Source organism: Oryctolagus cuniculus, chromosome 5, assembly GCF_051225735.1.
Source record: "Oryctolagus cuniculus isolate XC-2025 breed Fujian yellow rabbit chromosome 5, ASM5122573v1, whole genome shotgun sequence".
Classification (NCBI taxonomy): Eukaryota; Metazoa; Chordata; class Mammalia; order Lagomorpha; family Leporidae; genus Oryctolagus; species Oryctolagus cuniculus.
In genome coordinates this window covers 110,469,601-110,484,187 of record NC_142871.1, presented here as the reverse complement: position 1 = coordinate 110,484,187, position 14,587 = coordinate 110,469,601, and the positions used below count along the sequence as shown (strand labels likewise).

Here is a 14,587-nt window from a genome sequence, read left to right as displayed (position 1 = left end):
ATGACAACTCTATTTTAAACTAAGGAACAATTCAGACATCTGTGGCTGATAAAACTGGAATACTACTTAACTTTTTAATGGCTTGTGAAATTTAAAAACTAATAAGGAGTAAAAAGAATACTAAGTCAAATAAACATCATGGCAACTAATGAAATTCAGAGTCTAAATTAGCACTGATGCACTCAAGTTAAATGCAGGATTTTTCTCTTTAGCACTCCCACTCTGGGATCATTATCCTTTTAACTGTACCTGCAAATTCCCCAAGCTGTGCTAGAACAAGTTGTCCAAGTTTCTCTTCAATGAACATGGCTTTTTTGGGGTCAAACTTCAAGTCTTTTAAGCAAACATTTAATAGCATCTTTCTAAAAACACACAAAACAACCACCAGCTTTTCATTAAATCTTTTCTGAAGGATTAGATATCGTTTTAACATTTTAAATAGCTGTTTCTACTTAGGTCAACATAAAAATTAACCATAAAATTATATTTATTTATTTTATTTTACAATGAGAAAAATAAAACTACTCGACATTTTTTTTCTTTGTAATATCTAATTATCATGTAAGAATACTGACATGTTCACTGGAGTTATTGCTCAGTATTTGGATTTATGGAAAAATCAAAGATATGGTTCAATATTAAGATGCAGCAAATGTTAGTATTATAGAAGATAAAATGTACAACCTAGAACTCATACATATTCTAGATTTGCTAACTCTACAACCAGGGGGATTTGGATATTACATAATAATAATATTACAAAATACAACACATATATATGTTATGTCTATTTATCTATATCTATACAAAAAGAGATCACTAAAGATAGAAGAGGAAACCGCAAAAGTTCAAGGAAAATTAAATCAAAAGTTTAAGTATTTTTTAGTACCAAAAATTATTGAAGTTCACATAGTTTTCTCCCATAATACTTATTCTCTATTTTTGAAGTAAACTCATATGTATGTGCTACTAAAAATAATAATACAACTAATAAATAAATATATCTCACTAAGCTGAACTGCCTTAGAATTTTATTTGGACATTCTTTTCTAATATGGTAAGTTAGTGCAAACACTTTCAGTGGGTTTGTATATGTGTATATTGTGAGTAATCCTGCTAGCCTATGTATTCTATAAACTGATCCTATATTTACAGCTCATCTTCTATAAGGCAAGCAAGAAATGATGAATGAAGCAACAGTTAATACTTTGAGTACAAAAATGCCATATGGACATTGACAAATACACAATCTGTCTTGTTCAAAAGGAGGAACTAAGAAAGAAAATCGTTCCAGTCTTGTGTTGCACTTGATTTACCCTCTGGGACCCATCTAGCATCTTTGATAAAATGCTGGAGCACTTGCTTTGTCAAGCTGTAATAAAATTAAGAAGTCTTACAGAGAAATTGGAACTACCTGCCCAATTAACCTTGAGTCTCATGACATTAAGCCAGACATTCTGAAGTAGAAAAACCTTAAACCAACTTTATGAGTAGCCTTATACTTTTTAACCAGAAGCTTTCTGCCTTGTCTCCCATATAAAGATTCCTGGGAGTCTTTTCCAATCCTGGCAAATTTGAATTAAATCTTTGAATTAAATCTTTGATACATACAAGCAGCCAATATACACATATGTGTACACACACGTTCACACACACACACACACACACACACTCCTGCTCCAAGAAACTATCGATCTATAGTGATTGCCTTTAAACAAGCTACAGAAATGCAAAAAGGGAAGAAATCCATTGTTTGGAAATGGGTTTACAATGTTGGGAATCTTTTAACATTGTAAATAAAGGAGTTGCCTATTGTTGCCTAACTAACTGTGGCAAATCTCAACATAAAATAAGGACAGTTTTGTTATATTATGATAAACATGGATCGTATGAGTCAGTGATTCAGACAGAGCACAAAATGTATAGTTTGAATCTGCTCTAGGCCATTTGGGGTGGTAGATGAGAGGAGGACTTGTGCAGCTGGTGATCACTCAAAGGCTAACAGTACGATCATCTAGAGTTCTTTCCTCATGTGTATGTACAGAGACGGCTCAAAGGCTTGATTCAACCGGGACTGCCCACTGGTACAAATACATGGCTTCTCCAGGTAGCTTTGTATTTCCTCACAGTAAGTGGCCTCGGGCTTCTCACAATCCTTGTGGGGCATCTTTGATCTCCGAGACAAAGTGTTCCTGCGAATAAGGAAGGTGCACAGCTTCTCCCAAAGTAGCCTCAGGAACCACAAATGTGCACTTCCTCTGCCTTCTATTGGTTAGGAACAAGTCACTGAAACTATTCAGATTCCAGGGGAAAAGAATTGTCTCTGAAAGAAATGTTAAAGAAGTTGCACCCATTAAAACTGCTACTAAATGAGGAATTTAAAATACCCCAAAATATATCTGGCGCCTTTCTATATTGTTATGTTGAATTTGGATTTTTATTATAATAACATTTCATGATTGCAGTGAAGCTAGTGACAAAAATGTATTGCCTGTCCTTAGGTGTATGAAAACTGCACGGTTGTCATTCTGGTTTATACAATGTGATACGTCCAGAAATTTCTTTGTTTTCATACTTTCCAATTCTTTAAAGGAGCTTTATAGATTAATATTTCTTATAATATGGTGCGAGAAACCTTGATTCTATGATTCTTGCCTTTCACTCTTTTCAGGAAATATGGTACAGTCAAAATAAGAAATTGCAAGTCACACTGGAAGAAAAGCTACAATACTAATAGCACTAATTTTTTTTTTCTGGGGCAGGAATTAGATACAGCAGTTAAGTTGAAGAGTAGAATATAATAGTCTATGATATGGAATACAAGATGCTTGCTTGTATTCCCTATCATAGTGCCTGGTCTCAAGTCCCAGCTCTATGCTTAGTTCCAGGTTCCTGCTAATGCACACCCTGGGAAGCAACAGGTAAGAGCTCAAGTATTTGGGTCCCTGCCACCTGGAGTGTGTTCCAGATTCCTGAATTTGGCCTAGCCCAGCCCGACCATTGTAGGTATTTGAGAATGATCGAGCAGATGGGAGATTCACATATTCATCCATTCTCTAGTTTCTCTCTTAAATAAAATAAGGAAACTTAAAAAAATAAAATCTATTCTGTTAATAAACCAAGATTTATGGCTATGACATTAGGTCCGTGAGAATTTTCAATAGCAAGTCATAAAGTGAATGTTGTCTGGTTGTGGAAAAAAAAAAAACAGACTACAGGAACTTATTGACTTATGATAATATACCTTTGATTCACAATGTATGAGACATGGTTACCTCATATTCTGTCATTGGAGAATATGAGGAAATGGAATCTGAGTAGCCTTTTTTTTAACATTCTAATTAGCACACTACTGTTAATGGTAACTTCCCTGGCTGTAAAAAGCAAGAAGATGCTAAATGAAAAATATTTATCACACATGTATGTTGATACATTGTATTCTTCAACTCAAATCTAAGTATTTTCAATATTTGATCACTTTGAGTCCAAATATATCATAGATTGACATAATTTTTCAATTGAACATTGAAACCCAGGCTTCATTGAACCTCCACATATGTCTATCTGTAAAATAATGTTCCTTATCACATATACTACAATTCAGGAGGCACGTGTTAGTCCATTTCTCTAGCTGTTTAGAATTTGGAGAAACAAAAGGAAGCAGTGATTTTTCTAAAAAAAGAAAATTCCACCTATCTATAATTTATGATACTTTCCCAATCCACAAGCTTATGTGCTATTTAAGGAAATTATTCTTATTCCTCTATTTTTGCCAGAGTCAAAATGTGTTAGGCATTCTTTTTTGCAAAGGGAAGGTAAAAAATATTATTGCTTTCCTTTCCAGTTTACAAGCACAGTTAAAATCAGAGTGTTTAGGTTCTTGGTTTTGAGGGATTACAAATTGCTTTGGTCTTCAGGATATTAAAGAGTTGAAACAGTAGTCAATGGAACCAACAGCATCCTGACTGACAAGCAATGTGCACGACTTAGCCCCTTCAGGATTTGCGAGACTACTGGGCTGTTTGATGTTAGGCAGAGCCCAGAAGCCAGATGAGGGAATGATGGCTGATGCAGGGTTCACACACCCACATTGCCCACCAGGCAGCCACATCTCTTTGAAGATTTTTAGTTGATTTTGTTGATGATGAAAATCAATCTTGCCATGAAATCAGAAGGATTTACTCAAGTAGCCATCACCAAACATAGAAAATATATTCTAAAATAGAAACTGCACAAGTTATTAGCACATCAAAGACAGAAAAGTTTGCCTTGAGTTTTATCACACATTTTCAAATAAAATTCAACCAAACAGTACTTCACATTATTTTTCAGTTAATAATAATTTTTAGAAATATATAGAGAATTATATATATTTATGGGGTATATTATGTTTAGTACTTTATATACATTAGCATTTTACATTTAACATATAATCCTTAGCATGCATAAGAACATATTCCATAATTTCAACCAAGCTCACTATCAGACATGCCAAAATATCTACCATTACAATGTACTTAATTTACAACATGGTCATTTGTAATTTTTACTTAAAATCAACAGATACATGCAATAAATATTTGGTTCCATGTGTTCATGTTTTCTCACTCCTGTCTGGGTGTATTCAGCCATTGTTGGATTTTTCTCTAACCTGTTTTGGGGAGATACTATCTTTGTTCCTGGCTTTTCAAAGATAAGCCCTTAGAACTACTGCTTCCTCTGTTCTCCCTCACCAATCTTCCCTATCAACACCACTAAAAATAGCAAAGCACTATCTGAAGCTCCAGTGAGTTACCCTGAAGATTGCTCAAAGCAACTGCTAGTGAAGCCAGCAGCTGCATGGTTATCTGGAACCAGCTGGGACACGGTGTCTACCATATGGTAGATGGAAAACTTAGACTTTACAGAAATTTCAAAACTACCAGTTAATTTTCTGAGCTCTTTTGAAATATTGCAAACATACAAACATTTTACTTTCTAGAGTTCTCTTAGAATACATTTTATCATTACAGATTGAAATTTAGCTTCTATTCAAGCATTCCTGGACGGTTTCAAGGAGAATATGAATTCACATATTCTGGACTTGACCAATACAGGGAAGAAATCATGCCTCTATGCTAGGATACCGCTACTGGTGTTATCTTGGACACTACTACATTGCATTATTTTATTTTTTGTTTCTGTTTTCATTCTTTGCTCAAAGAATTATTGGCTAGGTATAATTACACTGAAAGGAATATTTATTCATAATCACCAAAACCAAAGTAACACAAATAAAAACATTAAACATGCTGACTCTTACATACACCACAAAAGCCGAAAAAGTCTTATTAGACATGAACAAAATTAAATGAGTTTGTCATTTTATCCAACTACTAATCCAAATGATCAAATACCTTTTCACTTTTATTAAAGAAATTGTTAAGCAGGTCGATATTTAATTAAATTACAAGTTCTGTCAAGGCTTGCATCATTTTGAATACCTTTGATGTAGCATAAAAATGAATTTAACCTGGAAAGCAAGGCAGGTATGGGATAAAGATTTTTTTTTTGATTAGCTATTTTTTCCTGACTTAGACAAATATTCAACTACCTCCTTTTCTCCTTTTATCATGAAGTTTACCTAAGGTCAATTTAAGACTACTTTGAAAAGCTCTCCAACAGCATGTTCAATGTAGAAAAACAATCTGTATTATTGTTTTCTCCAAAGGTAAAGCAAACAAGTTTATTAAATAATGTTTTCTATAAAATCTTCTTTCTATAGGGCTGCAGAAGAGACTACCAAGCCAGGATTTATCTGTAAGTGAACAGAGTACACCTTGTAAAAATTTAGTCACTTTGTTAATTGAATAAAATGTGAAAATAGATGTGCAGTTGTTCCTTGATCTCCCTATCTAATTGTAAAACTTTAAATAAAACAAACACAACTAACATTCATACAGTCAGGCCTAGTAGAGAATTTGTTGCAGAGGCATCAGAACAATGTTTGGTCAAGGAGTCTTTGTCAACCAAACAGATACACATATATGGGTGTGTGTGTATGTTCAAACGTGTTATATGTCAATGGTATTAGATAGTAGACATCCACATGGACATGCTGAGTATGTATGTAAATTTATTTTTTATTTTTTTTTTCTAAGGCAGAGTTAGACAGTGAGAGAGACAGACAGGGAGAAAGGTCTTCCTTCCATTGGTTCACCCCCCAAATGGCCACCATGGCTGGTGTGCCGTGGCCGGCACGCTGCACCGATCCGAAGCCAGCAGCCAGGTGCTTCCTCCTGGTCTCCCATGCGGGTGCAGGACCCAAGCACTTGGGCCATCCTCCACTGCACTCCCTGGCCACAGCAGAGAGCTGGACTGGAAGAGGAGCAAGCGGGACAGAATCCAGCACCCCAACCGGGACTAGAACCTGCAGTGCCAGCGCCACAGGCGGAGGATTAGCCTAGTGAGCTGCGGCACTGGCCAAGTATGGAAATTTATAAATCTAGAATCTATAACTTAAGGGAGAGATTTTAGGCTGACATCAACTTTAGATTCAGAAGCGAATGAATGGTATGAGACTATGGCTTTGGAGATCTGAAACAGGAAGAGGATCTAGACACAGGGAGTGAGAAAACTGCAAATGGAGAGAATCCCATGACTGCAAAGAACTTTTCAGTGAGTTTTAATACCAAGGTGAGCTATGAGATCAAGTAAAATCAAAATGGAATAACTTCTAATGCTCTGTAGCTGAGTAGGATAACACTTAATTAAATGGTTCAAAATAGCTAATAGGATTTTGAATGTTCTCAATATACAGAAATGATAAATGCCTGAAATGATATGCCAATTAAATACTGTATACACGTATTGAAAAAATCACACTTAAACCCACAAACATGTACAATTACTTTATGTCAATTAAAAACAGAAATATATTTTTAAAAAGTATATTTTGGGGGCTGGCACTGTGGTGCAGTGGGTAAAGCCAGCATCTTCAGTGCCAGCATCCTGTATGGGCACCTGTTCTAGTCCCACCTGCTCCACTTCCAATCCAGCTCTCTGCTATGGCCTGGGAGAGCAGTGGAGAATGGCTCAAGGCCTTGGGCAACTGCACCCACATGGGAGACCCAGAAGAAGCTCCTGGTTCCTGGGTTTGGATTGGCCCGGCTCTGGCCAGTGAGGTCATTTGGGGAGTGAACCAGCAGATAGAAGACCTCCCTCTCTTCTCTCTCTCAATCCTTCTCTCTCTTTCTCTCTTTCTCTGCCTCTCTGTAACTCTCTGTAACTCTGCCTTCCAATTAAATAAATAAATTTTTAAAAAATAAATAAAATTAAAAGTATATATCGACTTTAAAAAAAGGGATCACTGGGCCCGGCACTGTGGCACAGCGGGTTAATGCCCTGGCCTGAAGTGCCGGCATCCCATATGGGCGCCGGTTCTAGTCCCAGCTGCTCCTCTTCCGATCCAGCTCTCTGCTCTGGCCTGGGATAGCAGTGGTAGACGGCTCAAGTCCTTGGGCCCCTTTACCCACGTGGGAGACCTGGAAGAAGCTTCTGGCTCCTGGCTTCAGATTTTCGCAGTTCCAACAGTTGCGGCCATCTGGGGAGTGAACCAGCAGATGGAAGACCTCTCTCTGTCTCTACCTCTCTCTGTAACTCTTTCAACTAAATGAAATAAATCTTTAAAAAAAAAGGATCACTATCCACATTTTAAAAGGGAATAAATATACTGTATTGTAATTACTAAATAGCAGCATGATTCTAATTGTTATAATAGTTAGAGATATTATTATAGATATGAGTACAGATTCTCCATCAATACCTTGGCACATGGTGGTCTCTCTCTTAGCCCTTTCTCTGTTTCACTCCTTCTCATTATCTGGTGTTCTTCTGGATCAGGTATCAAAATATTGCTCCCACCACAAGTAACCTCTTCCACTGTCCTCGTTTCTTTTTTGATCCATAAAAATTATCAATGACTGAGAGCATCAAACTTATCCATTTATTATCTGCCAATGTCAAGGGCAGAGGAAAAAAAAAACCCTGGCCATTTTTACTACTATAAATTAGAACTGTGTGACACATAATATGTTCAATAAATAGCTCTTCAATTAATTCATATATATCACATACTCTTTCATTAGAAGATGAGTTTTATTTATTTTTTAGAAAAAATAAAAACAGTTAAAACTGTCCTTCTGTTCAGGTCAAATTACTAGAGGCAAAATACAGCGAAGTAATCACTGATTTACTAAGCTTTTATCTTTATGAGTATTGTAATCAGTGTTTCCAAAGATGAAGTTTTCCATATCCATGTTTGTGGTTTTATTTAGCTGAGAGTAAAGGTCTTCTCTAGATTTGAAAAAAAAGTCTTACTTTGACAGATTTTATCATTATTAAATACTTTTATGTTATTTTGTAGAGAACAATGAAAACAGTCATGGGATAGCCAAACATGATGGATCACCCAAAATATAATAACAGGATTTTAAATAACAGGCAATATCAGTAAATTAAACCTAATGGAGCCTTAATACAAGCAAATTTGCTTGCTATTGGACTTTGAAATACTTATGCTAGCACCTAACATGCAAACAGAGAACAAGGAATCCAATTTGAAATTTTATGAATAGGAAAATGTCTAAATGTATGAGAATAAAAAATATGCATCCATCTGTTTTAAAAGATATAGAGAGACTAGCAGAGGTTCTGGGCCTACAAAGCTGACTAGGACATTTCTCCAGCTTGTGATGGCTTACAGTATAATTGGATAATTCAGTAAAATATGCTAAGTGATAAAATGTGAGTTAGCCTATTATAGGAATTCAGCAAGGGCCTGCTGGGAAGACAATGCCTGACCTCAATCTTACAATATGAGTATAAAAGCACACAATAAGAAAGTTATTGTGTAAGACTATGAGATATTGGAGAACAAAAACAATTTTGAAGAATATAAGAAATTACAGATTATTATATGCCAATTATACCTCAAATATAAAGAAAATCAAAATTGATTATAGCAGAGGGGAACAGCTTATTGCATTATTAGATGTTCTTAAACACTTGTAATATTTCTTCTAAATATGGTCAGAGAAACTTCAAGCAGGAGGACTTATAATAATACAATTATTTTAGAAATTACACACATAACAGACCAACCAAATAAATATCCAGAAGAAAAGACTAGTAAAATTATTTTTTTTCAATTTATAGTATCAACTCTTGAGTCACTAAAAAAGCATCCATACAGAGTATGTTGCTTAAAATCCAAATATAAACTTTTTTTTTTTTTTTGACAGGCAGAGTGGACAGTGAGAGAGAGAGACAAAGAGAAAGGTCTTCCTTCGCCGTTGGTTCACCCTCCAATGGCCACCACTGCTGGCGCGCGGCGGCCAGCGCATCGCGCTGATCCGATGGCAGGGGCCAGGTACTTATCCTGGTCTCCCATGGGGTGCAGGACCCAAGTACTTGGGCCATCCTCCACTGCACTCCCTGGCCTGGAAGAGGGGCAACCAGGACAGAATCCGGCGCCCCAACCGGGACTAGAACCCGGTGTGCCGGCGCCAAAGGCGGAGGATTAGCCTAGTGAGCCGTGGTGCCGGCCCAAATATAAACTTTTTTATGATAAAGATAAAATGTTTCCTGCAGGATATACTGTCCAACACTCTGGTAACATTTCTCATTATAAATTCCTCACCTAAGATATCTCCTTAATAGTTTGAAGACAGAAGTCTTTTGGTCAGAAAGAAATGATTAATCATTTCCTTTTCCATAATAAAATAATGTATCAAACTATAAAAATGTAGGTTGACTAAGTTATACTACATATATACCCACCCTTTCCCAGTGAATTTACAAAGATTCTTTATGAATAAGTCTCTATAAATAGTTATTTCTCCTAAACATTGAACTCTAACACACAGAAAATCATCCATGTATAAGACAGAAAGCTATGGTGCAATTCAGATGTGAAAGAAATAATTTCAAATATCAAACTTATATACACTTTAGTTTATTGTTCTTTAGGGGAGAGGTGAGCTGTTTAATATGGAAACATTTTGAGAAATAATCAGAATTTTTAGTTTTGCAGATGAGTACTTGAAATTGCTTTAGGTAAGAGGATAAAAAAGAAATAGAGAGATAACATGAAAGAATCATACAGTGGATATGATTAGGTGATATGATTGAAGATAGAAAAGGCATCCAGTCAGGGAGTCAAAAGGAAATCAACTCAGACATACAGAAACTTCCCACAGAGAAAGCAAAAAGAGAAAATGATTTGATGGAAACCTACAAAATGGACTTGTAGAGAATGAAAACACAGAATATACACTGTCAAAGAAGTGGGAGTAATAAGTGATTTCTAAGAAGCTAGAGATAATATAATGTGCAACAGGAGGGTCCACAAAGTGAAAATCACAGCCAATGACAGAAACGCAGTGCAGGTGTGCTTGGAAAAGCGATCATCGGTGTGATACTTTTCTTGCATTGTACGCAAAATATCAAATTCCAAGTTGGGTACCTTTGCTTTATCTCTCATTGATCCTTTGCCCAGGATAGACATTTTAGCACCTGTTTCTTCCTGTAGCCTCTTCAAGGAGTTTCCTCTTGGTCCAAGCAATTTCCCCACAAAATTGAACTACAAAACAAAATCAATAGAACATCTGTTTTAGGGTAGAGTAAAAGGATGATTTATGCCAAGAATAATTGATGAGCTGTGGAGTTTTCAAACTTTACCTTTGAAGATTTATGCCACTCCCTCTCCCCAACATGAAACCATTTCAGATCTTCAACTAAGACCCATATTAAAAGGTATATCTGTTCTTAATGGAATGCCAAGATTAGTACTATGTTAGGCATATTATTTACTTAGATAAATAAACAGATCACTTTCTATGAAAATAAAATTCTTATGCCTTTTTTCTTCAAGTAGATGATTGAAATAAGTTATTTTAATTTGTCTAGGGACCTTCAAAATCACAAAAGTTAATATTTTAAAGTGATTTTAAAAATAAAACGTAATATTCGTGTGTTTTAAATATTGCCTATGTCCATATGATTTTATCACAAAGTTCATGATTGGGAATAAAATAACTCAATCAATTATTTGGTTTACATTTTCTGTTAGAGTTGTTCTCAGAATCAGCAAATTAGAGATGTGAACACATAAACGAAAATAAAAAAATTAAAGAGGCCAGCTCCATAGCATAGTAGGATAAAATGCCATCTAAACACTGGCATCCCATATGGGCTCTGGTTCAAGTGTAGGCTGCTCTATTTCCAATCCAACTCCTTGCTAATGCACCTGGGAAAGCAGTGAATTATGGTCCAAGTTCTTGGGCCCCTGCATCCAATACGGAAGACCTGGAAGAAGCTCCTGCCTCCTGCCTTTGCACTGGCCCAGCCCTAGGCAATGAGGCCATCTGGGTAGTGAACCAGCAAATGGAAGACACCTCTCTCTTTCTCTCTCTCTCTCTCTCTCTCTCTCTCTCTCTCTCTCTTTCTCTCTCTCTCTCTCTCTCTCTCCCCTCTCTCTTTGACTCTGCTTTTCTCTCTTTGCCTTTCAAATAAATAAATAAATCTTTAAAAAAGAATGAGATAGCTTTCTTAATTGCCCTCTCAGGAATATCAACACCAGCATATAAAAATGTATAATAACTACAAGTTATTCCTAAACTTAAAATTACTCCACCTCTTTGTTTTTATCTTTAACATGCATTGCACAAACCTTATTCTTTGAAAAGTATGATTATAACAAAGGGCAAAATAAAACAGATATAGAAAGCCACACAAAATGTATAGTTTAATGAATCATTACAGTACAGAAACTCTGCTTTACCACTCAGCTTAAAAAAATAAAACTTTAACACTAATAAGTGTGTATGTGTGTGTGTGCATGCGAAAACTGTGAAATCTTAGTATAGAGTTGGTCTTCTGTGTACAAAGTTAATTGAAAATGAATCTTAATAGAGAATGAGACTAGCAAGGGGAAGAGGAGGAGAAAGAAGGGTGGGAGTGTGGGTGGGGGGGCGAATAGCATAGGAAGAATAACTATATTCCCCAAGTTGTACTTATATAAAATTTGCATTACTTAAAAAATAAATTTAAAAAAAAATAGAACTTTGGGGCCAGTGCTGTGGCTTAGTGGGTAAAGCAGGCATCCATATGGGCACCAGTTCAAGTCTTAGTTGCTCCACTTCTGATCCAGCTCTCTGCAATGGGTTGGGAAAGCAGTAGAATATGACACAACTGCTTGGGTCCCTACACCCATGTGGGAGCCCCGGAAGAAGCTCCTGGCTCCTAGTTTCAGATCAACCCAGCTCTGGATTTTGTGACCATTTGGAGAGTAAACCAGCAGATGACAGATCTCTATCTGTCTATGTCTCTCTCTGTCTCTCTATCTGCCTCTGAACCTCTGTAACTCTTCTTGCAAATAAATAAATCTTTTTTTAAAAAAAACTTATTACAAACACCCCTTTATATAAAAATTGATCTAAAATTAATTGTGATGATGAATAAACAACACTGAACAAACTAATAAACCACTGGACTATATAATTAAAATGGATGTATTATATGATATGTGAATTATATCTCATTAACTGAAAAAATACATAATTAAAATGTTTTTAGAATAGAGTATGCAATATTTAAGTGTAAAATAAAGTCAAAACTGTCATCTCTTACCACATTATTCAATATTATACTGGAGAGTAGATTGTTGTATGTGTAGGTAAATGGATAAATAGAATAATAAAATATCCAAACTACATAGAGATTATCATTTGGCTTTCTGGAAAAGTGCCGATGCAACAAAATTTGAAAAGTAAACTCTTTTGAATAAATAGTGTTGAAACAATCTCATACCTATGTGTAGAAAAGTAGGAGAAAATAAAAGCAAACACATACTCATTGACACAACCCAAACAGCAACTTTTCCATGGTGAAGAGGGGATGGCATGCAATGAATAAAGACAAAAACTAGTGATTATGGAATAGCAAGGAGCCAGAGTGATTCTTTCCAAGTTAGGAGAGGAACATCTTTGACTGTCCTGGTGGCTTCTAATCCCTTCAGGTAACATTCATTCTCGCTGTCTCAGTGAGTGCATATTTGCTCACATCAGCACTATTTCCCTTTGTGGAGTTATGCATCAGGCTCGCTCTCACGAGGAAGAGAGGAGCATCTTGTGAGACAAGCAGATCCCAGGCTGTTTGTCTCAGGCTGTATCTCATGAGGAGTAGAAAAACATCTTGTGCAATAAACAGACAGGTGTCTCTTTATCCTGGAACATGCCCAAGGCCTCTGTGGCGAGCCTTCCCATGACCTAAGGAACAAGACGGTTGTTCCCAGCATCCTTAGCCTTCCAAAGAATGCAAGCATGATGTTCTTGTCTCTTTCCTCAAGATATTGCTGAGATGATGCCCTGGTGGTCCCTGGCATACAAAGTTTTCTGTACTACCTCACACTGAGGGAAACCTTAATTTGAGATTACTTATGGATATATGTATAAAAGATAAGATTATAAAGATTCTAGAAGGAAAGCATTTAAAAACTTTATGAAATTGGGGTAGGAAAACATTACTTATTAGGAAGAAAGATAACTTACACAGCCCTCAAAAACTCTGATGCAAAACCCTATCAAAAATTAAATAGACAAGCCATGGACTGCAAGAAAACACTCCTCTTACATTCATCTGAAAAATGAATACTATTTAGAATCTATAAAGAATTCCATTAAATCAATACTAAAATGCACACACCCACAGTGGATGGCTAAATCAGAGTGACAACAATGTCAATAGAATGTGAAATCGCTTGTAGTAAACATTGTCAGCAATTTTATTATTTTAATATATTTTAAGTTTTATATTATTTAGATTAAAGGCAGAGTTCCAGAGAGTAGGAGAGTGTGACAGAGACAGAAAGCTAAAGAGGTCATTCATCCGCAGGTTTACTCTCAAATAATTGTAAAGGCCAGGGCTGGGTCCGGGGGAAGTTGGGAGCCTGGACTCACTCTGGTTCTCCCACATGGGTAGCAGGGGCTGAAGCACTCAAGTCACCACTGTCCCAGGAACACTGGAAGGAGGCTGGATCAGAAACAGAGCAGCTGGGACTCTAACCTGCACTCCAGTATGGGAAGCCAGTGCAGCTTAACACTTTGTGCCACGTTAGTCTCCGGATGGTTTTAAATGACAAAGCTACACCTGCCAGAAGACTGATATTTATTTATTAAGTTAAACATACAGCTCCACTATGATCTCAAATTTTTATCCAAGAGAAATAAAAATGTACTTTCACAACTTATGCAATAAAGCTCATGACATTTTGTTTATAGTCATCGTTATCCTATTACATCCTAACATCCTATATTTAAGACACCCATAAAAACTTAAATTGAGTAGTAAGTATACTACTTACAGTAATTTTGAAATGTATATATCTTTGAAATATTTTCACAATAGAAAACTTGGGTCTTAATTGGTGAAACAAGAAATAAACCAACGCCCATTCTTGTAGAGTGGACAGAAGTTGATACATATAAGAACATGAATTAGTTATTGATTGACACATTGACATGGCTGTATTTTTTGAACATTTTGGTGA

General features: G+C 36.1%; 1 protein-coding gene across 3 annotated transcripts in view; it reads right to left on the bottom strand.

Moving 5' to 3' along the window:
- The window catches only part of KHDRBS2 (KH RNA binding domain containing, signal transduction associated 2), a 646,917-nt gene that overhangs the window by 388,819 nt on the left and 243,511 nt on the right, over nucleotides 1–14,587 (bottom strand). For all 3 annotated transcript variants that reach the window (XR_016233950.1, XM_089333075.1, XM_051855537.3), the window contains exon 3: nucleotides 10,505–10,621. Coding sequence is in view for 2 of the 3 variants with exons in the window: in XM_089333075.1 (XP_089189201.1) it covers nucleotides 10,505–10,621 (117 nt within the window). In the remaining variant the exon portion in view is untranslated. The remainder of the gene's footprint in view (nucleotides 1–10,504; nucleotides 10,622–14,587) is intronic.